This window comes from Nilaparvata lugens, chromosome 2, assembly GCF_014356525.2.
Source record: "Nilaparvata lugens isolate BPH chromosome 2, ASM1435652v1, whole genome shotgun sequence".
In the NCBI taxonomy this organism is placed as follows: domain Eukaryota; kingdom Metazoa; phylum Arthropoda; class Insecta; order Hemiptera; family Delphacidae; genus Nilaparvata; species Nilaparvata lugens.
In genome coordinates, this window is record NC_052505.1 from 3,327,116 (window position 1) to 3,348,368 (window position 21,253).

Consider the following 21,253-nt stretch of genomic DNA (forward strand, 5'->3'; position numbering starts at 1 on the left):
ACCGACACTTAGACAAACGTATGTTGTTAGAACTATCTTGTACCTTAATAAAAATTTTCAGCATCTTGAGTCCAGAAGAACGCCTTACCTTACCCGTCCAGCAACTACAAATGCATTTAATGCCAATCTAATAAAACTATCTGTATGTAGACACCAGTTCACATACTACTATAATCTACTTTCTAATAAAATTCCTTTCAAATTCATCAGTAATAAAATCACAAAAACTCTTTTAAACGAAATAAATCACTGGACTAAACAGCACATTTACTTCTCATTACCTAAAGTATAAATTCTAATAACCAAACATATATGTATAACAACCACATTATGTAAAATCACAGAATATTCATCAATTGTACTCTGTCTTAAAACCGAAATTCTTATTATATTTTTTATTCTTTATTTGTCTCCACGAATGTAATAGTTAATTTTCAGCTTTTGAACTCGCAGCAGGCGCTCAGGTTTTCCTTGCCGGCTGTGCCAACAAGTAATATTTATTTTGTTCTATTGTAAAAAACTTAAATTATTCGAATTGTATTGTATAATTTAAATTATAGTAAGTTTTATAATGTAATTTTGTTTTTGGCAAATAAATTATAATAATCCTTATAATAATAGGTGATTGAAAATAAAATAAAAAATGATTGAATGAACTGAATAATGCTGATGAAATTATAATATTCTTGATTGAAAAAAATAAATTTTAAAATAGTTAAGAGATATTTTAACTAGATGGAGAGATTATCACGAAATTGGATATATCATCAATTAATTTATTTTAAAATATTAGAGAGATATTTTAATCAGATGGAAAGATTATCACGAAATTGGATATATCATCATATGGGATCAAATTCAAACGTGTCTGTGTTTATTAACATAAGTGAGTTTTTGATCTTGGAGAAAACAAATAACAGTTTTTAAGAGTAAATGATGATTCACTGTGAATTGTGATTCAACTGAATCAACTAGAACAGGTGACATCAGATATAAATTACTAGCAGGTAACCCGTGCTTCGCAAGGGTCTTTCTTAAAACTTGACGTAATTGAATCTAGAAGAATTCAAAATAGACCTATGTACAGTGAGTCAGTCATTCTATCAGGGCTCGAATAATTTTGAAATTTTAATTAAATAAAACTGGAAGAATATAATTTCTTTATGTAAATAACAACACCTTCATTGAAAGACATATTAACTGCATGCGTTTTCATATTGCCGAAACAGCATTGATGAAACTGTAGACGTTTATTTAGCATTTGTCTCAAAAATTGTTCTACCTGAAAAATTAATAATCTACGCCACGTGTAGGCCTAAACATTGCATCAGGAAAACGAAGTTTCAAAACTATGTTTTTCAGGTAGAAAGCAATATATAAACAGATGTTCCTTTTTTAATTTCGACCATATGATTTGGTGCTTTTTTTAATGAAATCGCATGTACCATTAAACATTAATTCTGAAAAATCTAAAAGGAAAATTAATATTTGGGCTTCCAGGTGCACGAGATTGATATTTTTAGAATCTATGTGCAAAATTTGGAAATCTAAATCATTCCCGTTTTTCCGGTATGCAATCCACAAGTTGACATGTTTTGATGCGAACAAACGAACACACGAACAAACAACCCTACTCTCTCTTATTACATAGATGATTCAAACTGTGAATTGTGATTCAACTGAATCAACTAGAACTGGTGACATCAGATACTTGTAGATGAGAAAACTGCGTGAGGTCTACTGTTCACAGAACTACTAGTTATGTATTGTTTTATCTTATATATAATTTCTGATATATTTGTTATGTATTATTTTATCGATGTTTGTAGCAACAGCAACCAGCCCAGCAACCGCCTTCAATGGAGCTGCAGCAGCCTTCAGCAGTCGGCCAACAGCAGATGGGACTGCAGCAGCAGCAGCCGACGTCTGCAGTCAGCGAGCTGCAGCAGCCGCAGCCGGATGCGGACGTGGATGGGGGATGCGACGTGGAGGACGAAGACCCGGTCGCTGAGGAGGACGACTCGGTCGCCGCTGTGTCGCAGGTGCAGGACGCCAGTCTGCACAACAACAACTACCCATCGCTCGAACAGGAGCACTCTCTCGACACATGTGAGTAGTTGAATCCTACTTCACTTCTTCAAGGTTAAGTAGGCAACTTCAGTACGTCGAGCTGCTGTTGCTTTCACAATTAATATCGGGGACCGAGCTTTCGCTCTGGAGTACAAAAGAATACGAAAATTATTACGAAAATAGTTATTTGTATATCTAGAGTGAAAAGTGCTGTTTTTTCTCCCTGAGGGAAAATTTGAAGCCCGAGGCGAAGCCGAGGGCAACAATTTTCCTGAGGGAGAAAAAACATTTTTCACTCGTGTGATATACACAACATTTTTCCTCCACCTACATTTTTATAAAAACTGCTAATAAAATAATTTTTAAAAACGTATGTGACCAAACAATGTGTTACAACATAATCTAAAAAGTAAACAGAAACAGCTGGCTTGTAATCACAGTTCTCCTCCGACAGCACTATCTGTCGGCTAAAGTTGTAACAACAATGACAGCCAAAACTACAGCTATGATGAAGTTCCCGTTTCAAATTTGATTAGTAATATTCGTTGGCTGATATTTTGAATAACATGGAATAAAAGAAAAAAATATATAATTTTTTTTTAGTATAGTGATATGAAGTTTGTAATAATAATTTCAGCATACAAACATAAATTTTATATATCGATCAAATGTCTGGTTGAGGTATTGAATTTAGTTGGTTTAATTACTACTCTATATGCTTCCTCATCTGAGCTTAGACCTTCTGACCTATTCCAAATGTACGTTTTTAAAATAGAGATGCTTCCCATGTTATTTAAATGGAGTCACTTTTACTCCCTAGGGAGTTTTTCTGTTTTTTAGTACCGAGAGCGAAAAAGTGACACTTTAGTATCACGTTTGAGGGAGTAAAGTAAGTACTTTTGACAGTAGGTGGAGGAAAAAGAAATTATAATAACATTCATACAGAAATGTTCTATCTAATCACAGTAATTGAGATTAATACCATAGAGAAACAATAGTGTAAGTAGATATCCATGGTATAGGAATTATGTCGCAACTTTTACTGTTATCTCAAGCCGATTACTGTCGATTATTGTCAATTTTTACTCTTTTGTTGGGGTGATAGTGTATGAACGGCACAATTTGAGAGACTACCAGCATCACACAGCTGCATAGGAAAGAACTACGTGAACTATTGGCTTGGGATAACAGTAAAAGTTGCGACATAAACGCCCTATACCATGGGATATCCACTTATGCTATTGTTTCTCTATGTTAATACCCAGAAGAATGCAAAAATTTCCTTCAAAGGCCCAGTTGCACAAAATCCGTTTAAATTTTAATCCTGATTAACTTCACGTGAACCAAATCAGAGAAGACCATTTCAAAAAGATGGATCTACTGGAATTAATCAGGATTGAAAATAACCCGGCTTTTTTGCAACCGGCACTAAGTACCTGATTGAATGATTACAAAAAAAAGTTCAACAGTTGAGTCATAATATTGACATAGTCCCTCCCACACACATAAACTCGCTCACCCACTTCCATCACCAACAGACGACGAAATAATTATTATCATCTGCTTTTCCAAGGATGAATAATAAATATCCTTTTAATGTCCTTCAGCGAGTTTCCTTAGGGATGAGACCTAGTGCAATCGAATCTCTATGTTATAAACCTACTATTTTCTGAATTTAGAGCCGTTTTCGAGATCCGGTGAAATGCAAACATATAAACATGTAAACAGAAGTTGCTCGTTTAATAGTATAGGATTTCAACGTTACTTTTTCGGCTATATTGTTGCAGGTCACTCACTTGCAGTTCTAGTTTTTTCACGGCACATTTCAAGTTTTCGTTTTCATTTTTGTGATTCACAAATTCCGCTTTTAGTTCGTCATAGACCCCCCCCCCCCCCCGCGACGCCTCCTCAAACGGCTTTGAAAGATTATCAAATTTGAGAACCAGATCTGAAGCAACTGTAGCTATGTATCTTTTTAATTCCGATCTTAGTTCACCAATTGCTTTCTGTATCGAAGTGTTTTTGCTTTCAGTATCGGCGACTATTTTGTTTTTATTTTGAACACAGACATCGCATTTCCAGGAATTTTTGTTAGCAGCACTCATTTTATCCATAGTATCCGGATCACCTATTCGCGTACAGATTGCATGAAAATTATTCGCGCAAGCATAACATTGTATCATGTCTTTTAAATCTGGGACATTACACGCTTTGCACTTGGACATAGTGGTATAGAATATAAATAACCTATAGAATAAGTCACCACAGAAAACTGCCTAACGAAAATTAAATGAATCACTTTATGATCGCACATATACTATTAACTAATAACTCGATGCAGTTTCGGAACTGTAGCATGAGCCGGCCGGCTGGGACGAGCGAACCAATATCCAATAGATAACTGCTAACTCGGTTTTCATTCTACCTCGACCGTGGCTGGTCGTAGACTATTTTAGGACTTGAGTTAGAATTATGATAGACAATGTAGGCAACACGGGTACGCGACTAGGTGCCACCGCGACTACTTGTCCCCTTTTTAAGCCGGTTTTTAGGGGACAAGTAGACGTGAGCCATACCCGTCTAGTTGTCTCCTTTCTGTGGAGAGTTCTCCTTCTTTTTGGTAGAGAGTTAGTGGGGAGGATATTTTTAATATTCTTTCCGAAGAATGGACATTGATATGTCCAAAGCTCCGCCAATTTATGTGGATGCATAACAGTATAATTATTATCTATAGTTATTATATTACAAATTGCTTTTTCATATCATATACAGTTCAATAATTATTTTCTTAGTCTATATTATGTAAATTCATCTATAATTTTGCTGTATTGTAAGCTATTGTATATAAGTGTATAAGCCAGTATATATTGTAATCTACATAAATAAAGTACTCAATCAATCAATTCTGAAGAGGTGACAACTAGTCGGGGGAACATCCTGTCACTAGGGTGCGAGGTGTCAAGTTGTCGTTTACGGTCATGACTAGTTGGCACCTTTGGTCCAGTAGGTGTCAAGAAGTCGGGGGGGACAACTTGACGGCAATGGTATATTTTTACGAGGGTACAAGTAGTCGCCAATGGCCAAAATGACCGGGTGTCAAGTAGTCGGGGTCACAACTAGACGGCTACCCGGCTACAATCTGTCATATATAATTTTTATATTTTTTCTACACATTGGGTTCTGTTTATTTATTACTTTATTATTGAATTTTCAATTATGAAATGCGTATGTGCTTTTAAATGCAATTGTAATGTAATTATTCGACTAATCAACTATCAAATGGGAGTATTCCCAATATATGATTTCATGTGATGAAACATAATCGATAAAAAAAATAATGGTTTTTGTGTTGAGATTATTGTAATCTATTGTATAGTAATGAAGATTGCGGATGTGTCGTTGAATGTACTTTATAATATTTGAATAAGTTGCAACTGTTTTGATGTTTACATGAGTTTGTGGATTCGAGTGAAAATTTCAATATTTTTTGCAATAATTGTGATGCAAGAGTTTTGTTTGGAATTGTATTTGGAAATTGATCAATCTGATAAATTCAAAATTGTAGTAGATACATTTTTTGGACTCAAAATTGTGTACGAATTATCATTTAAGTTACGTAAGTAGCATAACCTTTAGACTGTGTATTCCAAATTAAGGTTTGAAGCAGTTTTGGGCAAATGCCTGTTGTTTTTACCTGAATTGTATTTGCGTATAAATAAATAAATAAATAAATAAACTGATGTTGGACATTTGTTTGCAGCACCTCAGTCTAACGAGCCGAAGACATACGCCACCCTAGTGAAGTCTGGCACATCAGGATTGAACACCAGTCCCCAGGCACCACCCAAGCCATCATCACCGGTAATTACTCCAACTATTTTCAACTATAATTTAACAGAAATTAAATTTATAAACAGAAATATTCACTCGGCTTCATGGTGTTGAGATGGGTGGAATAGGATATACTGTAATTTATTCTCAGTCAAGCCTTTTAAGGCTAGCTTCACACACCTTCGGTTCGTTACCGAAAACACAATCATACATAAAAGGTTTCATACATAAAAGGTTTCATACATAATAAGTTCTAATTCGTACGGCTCTAATTCAGTATTTTCTTCTCAGACACAGCTGTGTTTGGATTTTCACGATATTCATGCTGGTATTAAAATATAACTGCTGGTGTTCAAAACAAACCACTCTCTGTCTCAGACAGCACCGTATCGCGCATGCGTTAGTAACGGGTTTTTCCCGTTCCATTCAGTCAGTTCTTTGAATGTAACGTTCTTTGTGATGATGGTTACCGAGCACCGTAACTGGAGCCGTCATTCCACTTTGACGATGATATTATTATCCAATGATGATTTATCATTAAATTCGATATAACAATCAATATATTATCATCATTTCATTCAATAAAAGGAAGAGTACTCTTCAATAATATAATTAATAAAATATAACGGTTGTTATTTAACTAATGTTAAAAACACTACAACTAAGTCTGCATATTGTCATTTCAAAGCAAAAACCTAACCCCCAAACCTCCCCTTTTATATTTAAATCATTAATAAACATGAATCTTGGTAAAAACCTGTAATCCCTTCCAGCATATTGCAATTTCAAAGCAAAATCCTAACCCCCTAACCTATCTTTTCACCTTTGAAATATCAAAAACCATAATCCTTTCTAGCATATTGCAATTTTAAAGCAAAACCTAACCTAGCCTTATGATACATTATCAAATATAACTTAAAAAACCTAACCCCTAACCCTTTCACATTCAATACTTTGGATTTCAAAGCAAACTCCTAACCCCCTAACCTATCCTTTCACCTTTGAAACAACAAAAAAAATAACTCTACCTGGACCCTAGCCGCTTCTAGCATATTGCAATTTCAAAGCAAAAACCTAACCTATCCTTATGAAACATTATTAAATACTGTATAACCTAAATAAAACCTAACCCTTAACCCTATTTTGTCAATTAGTTGAACTTCCTTATTGTTGATAATCGATGTGGCAACCTTCCAATGCTTGAAAGAGATAGCGCCATCTGCTTTGTTGAATGATACACAAGGATAGCAACAACATTGCAAATCACACCCTGCCATTATAACGTGGACCTCACTATACATAATCAAAGAATACTTTTGAATAACTATGTGATAACTGTGACGGTTGCTGGCCGTTACTCTGTATCTGAGACAAAGAGAAGCTGTTATGTTCAAATAGTAAGATGTGATTTCTTGAACTACAAAATATTTTCAATTTCATTCAAAATTGTGAACTCTTTTGTATAGTTTCTTTTTGATTATGTTAATTTTGGACGTTCAGAGTGATTATTTTTTTATATTGAAAATTTGTTTCTTGTTTTGAGACATGGTACATAACCTTCATCTCTTCTCTCCATTAATGAAATCATGTAAATTTTCATGGAAAATAAAATAATACTCCCTCAGTTTTAATTTATCTTCATATTTTTTAGCAAACTATCCATTGAAAAAAAATCCTCCAGTGAGCTAAAAAATGAATTGTCCATATGATTTTGACATAGAAGATTTTGAAAAATAATCACGATATCAGGTTAAAATAAAAAACAAAAAACCGAGCGTGTGTGAAACTCTTAGTTTTTGTTTTCTGTTTTCTAGCAACGAATTTGAATATGATAAAACCTATTTGTGTCGAGGGGGCGTTCGGTGCTATGCGGTCGCTATTCGAAACCAAATCACCGTTTCACACTTATCGGAATTTGCCGAAAACGAACAGAAAGCAAACTGAACCGAACCGAATGTGTGTGAAACTAGCCTTATACATGTGCACTAAGAGTCAAGAAAATATATAAGTTATATGGAAAGATTCAACTCTGCGCCGTTTGCAAAGTCAGTTTGAACTAATAGTTATTTGTATATCTAGAGTGAAAAGTGCTGTTTTTTCTCCCTGAGGGAAAAGTTTGAAGCCCGAGGCGAAGCCGAGGGCAACAATTTTCCTGAGGGAGAAAAAACATTTTTCACTCGTGATATACACAACATTTTTCCTCCACCTAATTTTTATAAAAACTGCAAATAAAATAATTTTTAAAAACGTATGTGACCAAACAATGTGTTACAACATAATCTAAAAAGTAAACAGAAACAGCTGGCTTGTAATCACAGTTATCCTCCGACAGCACTATTTGTCGGCTAAAGTTGTACAACAATGACAGCCACAACTACAGCTATGATGAAGTTCCCGTTTAAAATTTGATTAGTTAATAAGTAATATTCGTTGGCTGGTATTTTGAATAACATGGATTAAAAGAAAAAATATATAATTTTTTTCTAGTATAGTGATATGAAGTTTGTAATAATAATTTCAGCATACAAACATAAATTTTATATATCGATCAAATGTCTGGTTGAGGTATTGAATTTAGTTGGTTTAATGACTACTCTATATGCTTCCTCATCTGAGCTTAGACCTTCTGACCTATTCCAAATGTACGTTTTTAAAATAGAGATGCTTCCCATGTTATTTAAATAGAGTCACTTTTACTCCCTAGGGAGTTTTTCTGTTTTTGAGTACCGAGAGCGAAAAAGTGACACTTTAGTATCATGTTTCAGGGAGTAAAGTAAGTACTTTTGACAGTAGGTGGAGGAAAACTTCATTTCAAACTAAAACAGGGTTTTAGATGAAGGTCATTCCTGGTTAGAATGAACATGTTGTTCATTGAGTTCACGCAGACTTTTGAACAATGCGTTGAAAGTGTTAATTTATTTATTGTACAATGATATGTGTTGTGTGTATGCTTCAGCCACCCAGCATTCGCATGGAGAGTCGTAACGTGAGCGAGTCGATGTCGGGGGGCGGCCGGGGGCCGATGGGGGGTGGCGGTGCACCCCGTGGCAGGGGCGGCTCGGCCATCAGGGGCATTGGAGGCGGCAGGGGTCCGGGACTTGGTGACAGGGAGCGCAACTCACAGCCTCCACGGCCTACTCACAACGATGACACGGGTCAGTCCAATTCCAGCACATGTTACTAGTAGTTCTGTGAACAGTAGACCTCACGCAGTATTCTCATCCACAATCTTACCTGTTTGAAACTAGACCTTATGGAAATACAGCAATAGACTAGCTTCTCCACACATTTGTGTAATCACTTGTCAGCTGATTTATGATTAATAATTCCATAGTCTGATTTTTACTCTAATATTGGCGTATAAAGGAGGCTCCTTTTTCTTTTTATATTATCCTTTAAAAGCTATCACTTTTTCATTTCATTAATAGAACGGATTGTGCTATTACAAGACGGGAGGAGTCAGGTCTGGTTACTGTTCCTAGATTATTGACTACTGCTGGTCAGCGTAGCTTCATATATTTATCTCCATTATTTTTTAATATTCTTCCAAGTAATTTGAGAGGTTTACTCGCCCAAAAAAACTTTGGACTACATTTGAAAAAGTATCTGGTTAGCTCTCATGGCTGGGATAGTGCCGAGAATTTCTGGATTACATTAGTATAGTAATTATTCCAATTGAATATATTTCATTTTGTACCCCATCTTATGTCATGTTATACACTGGGCTAGGCAATATCAGGTCATTATTATAATTTACAAATTTTGTTGCATTCTAACACATATTGTATGTAAATATATTGATCTATTATAGCATCACTGATTTATCTTGTTTATTGAAAGGATTTGATTTTAGTTGTTAATGTATATACTGTAATGTTAATTAATAATAAGTAAGTAGTCAAAGTACGGCTGCTCCTTCCCCAAGCTCGAGCTTGCTCTTTTGGGGAAGTAGTTCCTTATGTTTATTTGTATTTCCTATTGATTCATTTTGTTGTTATATTTCTAAATTGTGAATTATTGTAATGCTTTTTCAAGGAATAAATAAATAAAATAAAATAAATAAATAAAATAAAATAAAAAAAAATCCTTGAAATGCAAAATTTCCAAAAACCTTGTATATACGTCGACGCGCAATTAAAAAAGGAACATACCTGTCAAATTTCATGAAAATCTATTACCGCGTTTCGCTGTAAATGCGCAACATTTAAAAATTCAAACATTTAAACATTAAGAGAAATGCCAAACCGTGGACTTGAATCTTAGACCTCACTACGCTCGGCCAATAAACATGTGCTGTCCTAATGACACTCACTGTCGTAGGGGATTTATACATCAAATTGAAGAGAATTTAATGCTCTATTAGCTCATAATCAGCATGGAGTTTTTCCATCGTCTTTTGAAAAGTTATAAGAGCAAAAATAGCAAACAATTGGAGCCGAACGTGTGTTTTTTTTACTTTCCTTGCCCTATTACCATAGGCAAGGAAAGTATTGCTTTCCGAAAAAAATTAAGGTACCCCAATATCCAAATTTCTATACGTTTCAAGGTCCCCTGCAATTGAATAATCACATTTTCTCGAATTTCGAGCTTATTTTCAATTTTAGGTGAAAATGTTACTGAACATTAATTGTAGAGATTTTCATGCTCAATCTTTTCTACTTTTTTGTTTAAATTGTATCTGAAGCCTAATAATTGAGAAACTAAAATCAAACTTTGCATAGATGGACCGGAGCTCCTGAAATTTTTACAGATATGAGACTTGTGGCAGTTGATAGAGCTTATCAATAACTATTCTAGGTATAAATTTGATAAAAATCGTTGGAGCCGTTTTCGAGAAAATCGCGAAAACCCCTGTTTTTTTTTACAACATTTTAGCCGCCATCTTGAATTGCATTTGATCGAAATTGTTCGTGTCGGATCCTTATATTATAAGGACCTTTAGTTCCAAATTCCAAGTCATTCCGTTAATTGGGTGATGAGATATCGTGTACACACAGACGCACATACGCTCATATACACACACATACAGACCAATACCCAAAAACCACTTTTTTGGATATTGGTCTGTATGTGTGTGTGTGTGTGTGTGTGTGTATGAGTGTATGTGCGTCTGTGTACACAATTTTTCATATCCCAATTAACGAAATGACTTGAAATTTGGAACTTGAGGTCCTTACATTATAAGGATCCGACACGAACAATTTCGATCAAATGCAATTCAAGATGGCGGCTAAAATAGCGAAAATGTTGTCAAAACAGGGTCTTTCGCGATTTTTTCGAAAACGGCTCCAACGATTTTGATCAAATTTATACCTAGAATAGTCATTGATAAGCTCTATCAACTGTCACTAGTCCCATATCTGTAAAAATTTCAGGAGCTTCGCCCCATTTATGCAAAGTTTGATTTTAGATTCCCAATTATCAGGCTTCAGATACAATTTAAACAAAAAAATTCAAGTGGAGAAGATCAAGCATGAAAATCTCTACAATTGATGTTTAGTAACATTTTCTCCTAAAATTGAAAATAAGCTTGAAATTCGAGAAAATGTGATTATTCAATTGCAAACTGTTGGCAACTGTTGATTCTATTAAATCATCCACTATAAAGAGATAGCAGACCTCGTGTGTCTCCAGCGTTATCGTCCTGTCACCAGCTGGCTTAGATCTGTGAATAGTAACTTGAAATGCGCGTGAACACTAGCGTCAGGTGATCAATTTTCATAACGGCAAGGAAAGTTGTGTGAGAGCGCCACACCAGATTTTTTCAAACGTGTCACACCTTCAAAAGTGGATATCTCGAAAAGTATAGAAGATATATTATATATATATCGCACAACGCTCTATTACACAGAATAATGGTCCTACAAGGTACCTTTTAATAAAATAAATACAGTGCTGTATTTTATATCGGCCAGTTCGCTTGTAAAATAACTATGTTAATGATACCTACTCGAAAAACGTTTGAAATAAATATTATGTTTTGAAATAAATATTGTAGAAAAAATTATGTGAGCTATAATTTTGTAACAGTTATGTCCGTAAGGTGCAAAGTTTTCGAGTTATACGCGAGAATCCAAAAAATGGTACTTTTGAACCACCCTCACCCCCTCGGCACAGGAGGTAGTGGTGGGGACTTTTGATATATTCACCTCCTTACTGCCCTAAACAGAACTGCGAGGATAAAAATTGTCTTCCAAACTTTTCCCTCTATAACCCTTCCTTGACTGGACTAATATGGTAGATTATTGCCCATAATTTCAGTGAACTGTATTTTTAACTTGACGTTCAACTGTGTGCTTATGTAATCCTATTATATCAAGCGAGAAATTTCTGTATTTATATATCTGGTTATTTATGTTTTACGGATCTCGAAAACGGCTCTAACGATTTTCACGAAATTTGGAACATAGTAGGTTTATGATATAAAGATTCGATCGCACTAGGTCTCATTCTTTGGAAAACTCGCTGAACGACATTAAAAGGATAATTCATTCTTGGAAAACAGATGATAATTTCGTCGTCTCTCGATAACAGAAGATGCGTGTGTCTGTGTGGGAGAGAGACAGAATTATTTCCAGCTGTGTAATCATAATCAATCAGCGAGAAATTTTATCTAGCTAGACAATTTAATCGATTTGATCAACATAATCTGATTTGTTGGCATGACATGATTATCCTCCTAAACTAGAGTATATCATAGTTTTCAAAGTTGATCATTATTTGACAATTTCAAGTGATTAGTGAGTGTTATTTTGTTATTCTATTTGGTTTGTATATATTCAAAATTATTAACTTTTTGTTTTCAAATGTTTCAACCTGAATTCAAGTGTATGGGACATAACCTACCTACTTTCTGGACTATTTATAGTGTATAAATCAAAATTCGGGAAAGAAACAGTTTTGGGCTATGTCTGTTAGTACTTCCCCAATCATTTTAAAGCATTGTGTTTGGTTTATCTTTAAGCATCTTTAAGTAAGTTCTTTAGCACAGAGGCTCATTAGTTTTTACTAGTTTTGTTGATTCTGGTTCTCATACATATTTTCTATTAATTTTAGGCAATTTTGGTGGTGACTTTGAGAAGAGACGTTCAGGCTCAAACTCGTACATGCATCCCGATACCAATCAACTCTTCCTCGGCAATCTGCCACCTGCTGCAACAGAGGACGATCTTAGGGTAAGTTGTTGAATAAAGTTTGAATTTTTGGTCTTTTAAAATTGAGGAGTTTGATGGAAGAAGGGCCCATGTGCAAAAACCATGTTTTGAGAAAAACGCTGTCAAAGATTTCAAAGTAATTTATAGGAAACTATTATCTTGTGTATCAGTTAGTATTCCAGTTAGATGGAAATTCAAAGTTTAATTTGTCTAGTAATTGTGCTACAATAACTCAGAATCACTTCCTACATTGTTTAATATTGGATAAAAAACATTACAAACAGAGGCCCTTCTTCCATCAAAGTGATTTTTTTAGGAAATGTTCCAAATGAAGTAGATCACAAATAAGATTTTTCATTCTTATTTATTGATATGGAATAAACTTTTAATAGAAAAGAAAATTTTAAAGAAAAAAGCAAACATTTTAACCTAATTTAAGGGTTCCTACTTTTTCAAACAAAATAGCACTATCAAAATGGGTTTTCAGGAACTGAAATGGAGTGGGTCCACCAATGTCAGAATAACTTTTGTAACCGAGAACAGTCCCAAATGTTGAGTAACCAATTTTCATGTATTTTTGACTCAATTTCATCATGTATTTTTTGCAAACACTCCGATTTACAACAATTATTATTATTCACTGCAAACGTGCAGGCCTAAATACCATGTGTAGGAGTAGAGTGCCTATGTAACCTAGAAACCACGCTCAAACGCTTGACACTGCCTTCTTAAAATCGTTGTCGCATCGTTCAGAAAAAACATAGAGGTATAACATTTTACGCAAAGTAATACTTTGCACACTAGAGCGGAAAAGTGATTCTTTACGGCCTGCAATCAGTGCAGAAATGGTCACTTTTCAAGGTATCTATAGGAAAAAATGTTTCCCGCACTAGAGCGGAAAAGTGATTCTTTTCGTTCTGTAATCAGTGCAGGAATGGTCACTTTTCAAGGTATCTGTAGGAAAAAATGTTTCCCGCACTAGAGCGGAAAAGTGATTCTTTTCGTTCTGTAATCAGTGCAGGAATGGCCACTTTTCAAGGTAACTGTAAGAAAATAGTTATTTGTGCAACTAGTGCGCAAAGTGACAGTTTGCTGCACCGAAAGAAACGTTAACGCCCGAGCCGTAGGCGAGGGCGGAATGGTTTGTTGAGTGCAGCAGAGGAACTTTGCGCACGTATTTCACATTAAATTTTTCCTACAGTTACCATTGAATATGAAAATAAAAACCTTAATTTATTGTCAAATTGAATGTAGTAGTAGTGTTTGAATGGCGGGGGGCAGCTGTGTGGTGTGTGCTGTGGTGGCACTGTGCTGTCGCTGTCCTCCATTATAATATCTACTTAACAAGGTGCTCGTTGTGCTTCGTTGCACCTCTGCTCACTATAGCAGCCACAGCAGTCACTGTTACCAACTTCATTTTGATTTTGCTGCACTGTTGCTCCATATAACTTACTAAGTATTTTGCGTTGCCATGTTGCAAATCTGGAGTATAGGAAAAATTTTTGCCGCACTAGAGCGGAAACGTGATTCTTTGCGTTCTGTAATCAGTGCAGCAATGGCCACTTTTCAACGTAACTGTAGGAAAATAAATTTGTTGGTCCTTGTGGGAAGGACCCACCCACCTCGCCTGAATATACCATTTAAGCCAATTATTAATTCAATAATTTATGGTTGACCAGCAGGTAACCCGTGCTCCACTAGGGTCTATTTTAAAACTTGACATGATGAAATCTTGAAGAATTGAAAATAGGCCTATAATCATCCTCGATTAATTGACCGAGCGAAGTGAGGTCTAAGATTCAAGTCGACGGTTTGGCATTTCTCTTAATGTTTGAATGTTTATATGTTGCGCATTTTACGGCGAAACGCGGTAATAGATTTTAATGAAAATTGACAGGTATGCTCCTTTTCCAATTGCGCGTCGACGTATATACAAGGTTTTTGGAAATTTCGCATTTCAAGGATAATATGAAAAGAAAAAGGAGCCTCCTTCATACTTCAGTATTAGAGTAAAAATAAGACTAGAATTATTCATCATAAATCAGCTGACAAGTGATTACATAGATGTGTGGAGAAGCCAGTCTATTGCTGTATTTCCATGAGGTCTATAGTTTCAATCAGCTACTTGTGGATGAGAATACTGCTGTTCACAGAACTACTAGTTAAGAATCTATATGCAAAATTTCAAGTTATCAGTTCAGACGTGATGATGCGTCAAACATAATTTTCCTATCCTGTACTTGTATAAGTCAGTTCTTTCCTTTATTATAGTATAGATGAAATTATGATCCCATTTTGAATGGCATGAAAATGGTAAATCGCAGTTGAATTACCATTTATGAATTTTGTGTAATGTATGTTGATTTGTTTCAGGAAATGTTCAGCAAATTTGGAACTATTTTGGATTTGAAGATTATGTCAAAGGGCACAATCAAGGGTCAAAATCATATGATCAATAAGCCTAACTACGGGTTCATTGTCTTCGAAGACCAAAGAGCTGTCATTGACACCTTGGATAAAAAGGTGAGTTTTCAGCTATAGTGTGGTCCACGTTATAATGGCAGTATTTGATTAACATCGGTGTTGCTATCCTTGTCTATCATTCGACAAAGCAGAGTGTGCTATCCTTTTCTAGCTGTACAACGTTGTCAGATCGTTTTTAACATTAGAAATATAATTAACTAACAAATGTTATCATAATTATAAAAATCATGTTTTTGGACTCAAAGGATCTTGAAACGTATCTAGACATTTAGAAATTGGGGTACTTTAATTTTTTTCGGAAAGCAATACTTTATAGCAACAAGGCAAGGAAAGTAAAAATATAATCATTGTTAAGTATTTGTTCTTACTAATAAAATATAATTGATTATTTCAAACAAGAATGAGCAGTTAATATTTCACCATACAAACTTCTATAGAAGGCAGTGATAGGGTAGAGAATTGTCAACACTGTTCTCATATCTTTCTTCACTGCCATTATAACGTGAACCTAACTAGCATTATTTTTTCCTCCACCTACTGTATAAAGTACTTACTTTACTCCCTGAAACATAATACCAAAGTGTCACTTTTTCGCTCTCGGTACTAAAAAACAGAAAAACTCCCTAGGGAGGAAAAGTGATTCCATTTAAATAACATGGGAAGCATCTCTATTTTAAAAACTTACATTGTAATAGGTTAGAAGGTCTAAGCTCAGATGAGAAAGCATAATAGAGGTGTCTGTCATTGAGTCAACTGAATTCAACACCACAACCAGAAATTTGATTAACTCATGAAATATATGTTTGTATGATATTATATTCTTAATATTAGTAGACGATAAAAATTTATACAATTTTCAAAATATTTTATTCTATTCAAAATACCAGCCAACAAATATTTTTGATCTGCGATTCAAATCTGAACCGCGTGATCTGGAGTCAGCCATTTTTGGTAGCCGCCCAGCTGATATAATTGTTACAACTTTTGCCGATAGCGCAATTGGCAGTGCCAATCAGACGACCGGTTTTTAGGTTTTAGATTTTAGGTTATGTTGTTAGGAAACATTGTCACCAATACGTAAGTTATTAAAATGATTTTATTTGCAGTTTCTATAAAAAAATGTATATGGAGAAAAATGTTGTGTGCATCACGAGCGAAAAATACTTTTTCTCCCTCAGGAAAATTGTTGCCCTCGGCTTCGCCTCGGGCTTTTTCTCCCATAGGGAGAAAAAGTCGTACTTTTCACTCTAGATAGGCCTATACAAATAACTATTTCGTCACCCTGGTTTTATCGCATATTTTTTGTATATCTGCTTTGTACCAAAAGATTCTGGATTAACATTGGAAATGGTTTCATTGAATAATATGAACGAACTCTCTTGAGTTCTAAATATAATCTAGTTCTAATATAAAGTGTAATTTTTATGCCTGCGATCTGTAAAGCCACGGACACACAGGGCGTTTTTCAGACGAGTCGTCATGACAAGAGAGGAAGCTCTCCGATTGGCTGATTCTCGATACGCCTAAACCAATCAGCTGAGGAGGAAGCTGATTGGTTGGGCGTATCGAGAATCAGCCAATCGGAGAGCTTCCTCTCCTGCCGTGCCGACTCGTCTGAAAAACAAACGCCTTGTGTATCATTGGCCTTGAGGATCGTCGTCACATGAAATACTACTAGAGTGAGGTCCACATTATAATGGCAGTGGAGAAAGATAGCAGAACAACGTTGCCGATCTTCTGTCTTGCCAATGCCTTCTATAGACGGTAGCTTATACAGGTTTATTCATGTAATATTAACAATCAATTAAATCAAAAATCATCAATTTAATTCATAGTTGGAATCTATTATTATTTTATTATTCTGTCGAAGAATTTATTTTACATTTCAAAGCCAAGCAATATCCCCTGAAAAAAATACAAATAACACATCATGGTGTAAAATCTATAAATATCGGGGCACCGAGCTTCGCTCGTTATTAGTATTTATTGATAAGCAGAACAGAATTCTCTAAAATGATCGTGTTTATATTTTACAACTGGCTATACGTCAGCTTTTGAATTTGCGGGATGCAATATTTTGATTTTTCACATACTCACTCGCTCTCTCACTTTTTTACTATCCACAGCTGTTTCAGCCAAGGATGATCCTTTTAATGTCGTTCAGCGAGTTTTCCCAAGGATTAGACCTTGTGCAATCAAATTTTTACATAAACCTACCTAGGTAGGTTTGCATAAACCTATGTTACAAATTTCGTGAAAATCGTTAGAGCCGTTTTCGAGATCCGTTGAACATAAATAAATAACCAGATATAAAAATATAAACAGATATACAGAAATTGCTCTAATAGATAACAGCTGATAAATTTGTAAATTGGTGAACTAGAATCCCACAAAATGGCGATCTTGCAATGCATCACGGGATCGTGTCATGTCATGTATTTGTAAACCTTGAACCATTTAAGACATAAAATCGGTCCAAATTGTGATTGATTATTTGAATTGTGAAGATTCATACTTGATTATATGAATATACATATTATATGATAATATTTATTTATTTATTTAATCATTCAGAATTATACAACTTACAGAAAAGTACAAGAGGCTAACTTACGCTCAAAACGGTTCCAATATATTGTGATAATATTGTGAATGTTTGTTGCAGCCATTCTACTTTGATGGCTTGAAGTTGAACGTGGAGGAGAAGCGAGCGAGGAACAGCCGCGGGGGCGGCGGGGGGCCACCGATGGAGCCACGCATGAGCTCGGGTGGCGGCGACATTGGAGGCGGTGGCCGAGGGCCACGAGGCGGCGGCGGAATGCCTGGAGGCGGTGGAATGCGCGGAGGCGGCAACAGGAGCTACGTGCCCAACAGGGGCGGACACAACTACATGAGAGGCGGTGGTGGCGGTGGACCCATCAGGCCTAACGGACCCGGGGGCGGTGGATACAATAACAGAGCCCCCAACAATCGCTAGCAAAATGTTGTATCATGTGAAAAAGGGTTTTCTGAAGCTCCGAGTGACTTAATCCCCTCCATGCTGATGCTTCACTACTAAAGAGAACCTTATTTTGGCATATCTGTTAATTAGGTATTATAAATTTCAAACTTATCCGTCTGTGATGTCAGATTTTGCTTCAACACGGTTCTCTTATAAAACTACAACAACAACAATAACAGTGGACTATTATTATTAATGTATTGTGTTTGATATTCGCTTCGACTGGTGACTTGAGTTTCGTCATAGAGACAACATACAACAGATATTCCATGGTGTAGGGCATTTGTGTTGCAATTTTCAATGTTAAATCAAGCCAATAGTCGTGAATCTTGTAGTCTCTCTTTAGCCAATTACATACGCATCGATCTCTTGTCATTATAAATTCTATTGGATTAAACAGATGATGTTTGTCAATCTGGTAGAATTCATAAGGACGGCCAAAAAATTGTACGAACAAAAACGAAGGGTGTGTAGCTAGCCTTAAGCCCCCCACACATACACATCGATATTGTTCGTACGATGTTTTCCGTCCTATCAGATTAAATGGAACTTGACAAACATTATCTGTTTAATGTAATAGGATTTATAAGGACGGACGAACAGAAATCGATGTGTGTGTAGCTAGCCTTACTGTGCCGTTCTTCCACTCTCACTTGGCCAAAACAGTGACAATATACAGTAGTCGACAGTACTTTTTCACTATACGTGAAATAATAATATGTCTATTCGTAGATTGGAGCTTCGTAGTCGGCTTGAGATGACAAAGAAATCGACTTGAAATTTGGAACATGAACGCACTGCACTATACCTTGGGATATCTTGTTATGCTATCGTTTCTCTATGGTTTCGTCTTGAAAATCTTCCATGTGTATTACATATCACTTAGAACTGTGTTTTACCTGGAGAACTGTAGAATGGTGTTGTATAGCGGTGATGATTCTTTCGTATGTATATATTTATATTTTATTTTTGTTTTGTTCTTGTCGTATTCTTTTGTAAACAGCGAACGATCTCCAAAATTTACTTGTGCAAATAAGACTCTACAGAGCAGAGCTTGGTCGATGAATTTTGCTCATGTCCCATAGATTCTCGAAGCTTCATAAAACTCTACTATTCTTAGAGCAATAGTTGATTAAACAAATCTTTAAACACGATTATTTCAATGTATTTTAGTTATAATACGAGAACATTTGAGATAAGCTTGAACGTCGTATGGGTAAAGCTTTCTTAGAGCTCATTTTCCACTTGCAGCATTTCAAACTGTATTGCCTTCGTAAATTTTTCAATCGAAAATAATGCCATTTATAGTATATCGTTTATTGTTTTAGAAGTCAAAGGCTGCCTTATAATGGCATTGCTGATCAATCTCCACTATATAGAAATAGACAAAGTCTAGAATTTTCTTATTGAAAATGGTTTTATCATAATATCTTTCTCCACTATTCCGGAAAATTGCAGCATGAACATTTTACATTGGTTGACAATTTTTTTGACTAATTTTTCACATTAACTCGCTATGCACTTTGCATTCTTGTAATAGTCTCTTTCACATTTTCAAGAACTTGTTACAAATTCGAGCAGTTTAGTTTATGTCTCTGATAACTTTGATGTATTGTACCTGATTATTATTTATTGAACTATTTGTCAAATTTTTTAAAACTTGGAACAGGCCTAAATTTAAGTTGAGCATTGCTTGCTAATGGTTTCTTCTCTTACATACTTCTGGCATTTACCTGGGATGCCTTCAATATATAGACATTTATTTCATTAATACTGTTAAATACTCATTTCTTAGAGGCTTTAACGTTTTCCTGCTTTATCAATCGACAATTGAGCCAGAATTTAAAGTGGGAATATTAGTGCTTAGGATCTACAAAATTGAAGACTAAAATTCTTTGCTAACTTCTAGTGTTTGAATATTGTGATAACATGTTAATGTGCTAATTTTTTTCCAATAAATTACATTTTTCTGATTTGGATCAAATTATAATTTTATTTCTTTAGCATAATAGTCTGGCGTGAATTGATTATCTATAAAAGAACAATACCAGAAGTATTGCGAATCTTTCTGTTCAAGTATTCTTATTGTACTAGTGGTGATCCATTCTTAGTTAACTTAGTTAATGTTAGTTCAATTAATTTTATTTGTTTTTCTTGAAGAGTCGACGATGATAATATATTCATCTAATAATTCGGAAGTCGAAAAACAAGTGCAGTTTTGAGTGAAATTATTCATAATATTTATAATAATATTATGTAAAAACTGATAATTAAAGTTTCATACATGAACGAATACCAGTTCAAAATATAATTATTGTGTGCATTTTCTCATACCTTGTGCATCTTTTTATATACGCTTTCCATTCTCAATCAACTTTTATATGAATTTTCTTCAGAGAATTGATTAAGACCTGGTTTCTGGGACATTTATTAAGTCTAATGGACTGATAGACTTATTGATCTATTAGATTTAATGAGTGTCCTAGAAACTGGGATTTACAGTATTTAAAAATATTGAAAAGGGAATCATCTATATAATAAGAGAGAGTAGGTTGTGTTTGTTCGCATCAGAACATGTCAACTTGTGGATTGCATACCGGAGAAACGGGAATGATTTAGATCTCTAAATTTTGCACGTTTCAGTGAATAACTCACCCTGTATTGTAGAGAAACGTCTCATATTTTTGCATGACATTTGTTAGAGCAACCACTA

The 21,253-nt window shown here is 35.1% G+C and overlaps 1 protein-coding gene across 2 annotated transcripts in view; it reads left to right on the forward strand.

Annotated features, from left to right (window-relative positions):
* The window catches only part of LOC111064443 (ras GTPase-activating protein-binding protein 2), a 56,000-nt gene extending 35,149 nt beyond the window's left edge, over window positions 1–20,851 (forward strand). For both annotated transcript variants that reach the window (XM_039420330.1, XM_039420331.1), the window contains exons 6-11: window positions 1,830–2,109; window positions 5,831–5,931; window positions 8,858–9,056; window positions 12,958–13,076; window positions 15,429–15,578; window positions 18,205–20,851. In XM_039420330.1, the coding sequence (XP_039276264.1) occupies window positions 1,830–2,109; window positions 5,831–5,931; window positions 8,858–9,056; window positions 12,958–13,076; window positions 15,429–15,578; window positions 18,205–18,516 (1,161 nt within the window). In that variant the 3' untranslated portion in view covers window positions 18,517–20,851. The remainder of the gene's footprint in view (window positions 1–1,829; window positions 2,110–5,830; window positions 5,932–8,857; window positions 9,057–12,957; window positions 13,077–15,428; window positions 15,579–18,204) is intronic.
* Window positions 20,852–21,253: the final 402 nt, after the last annotated feature.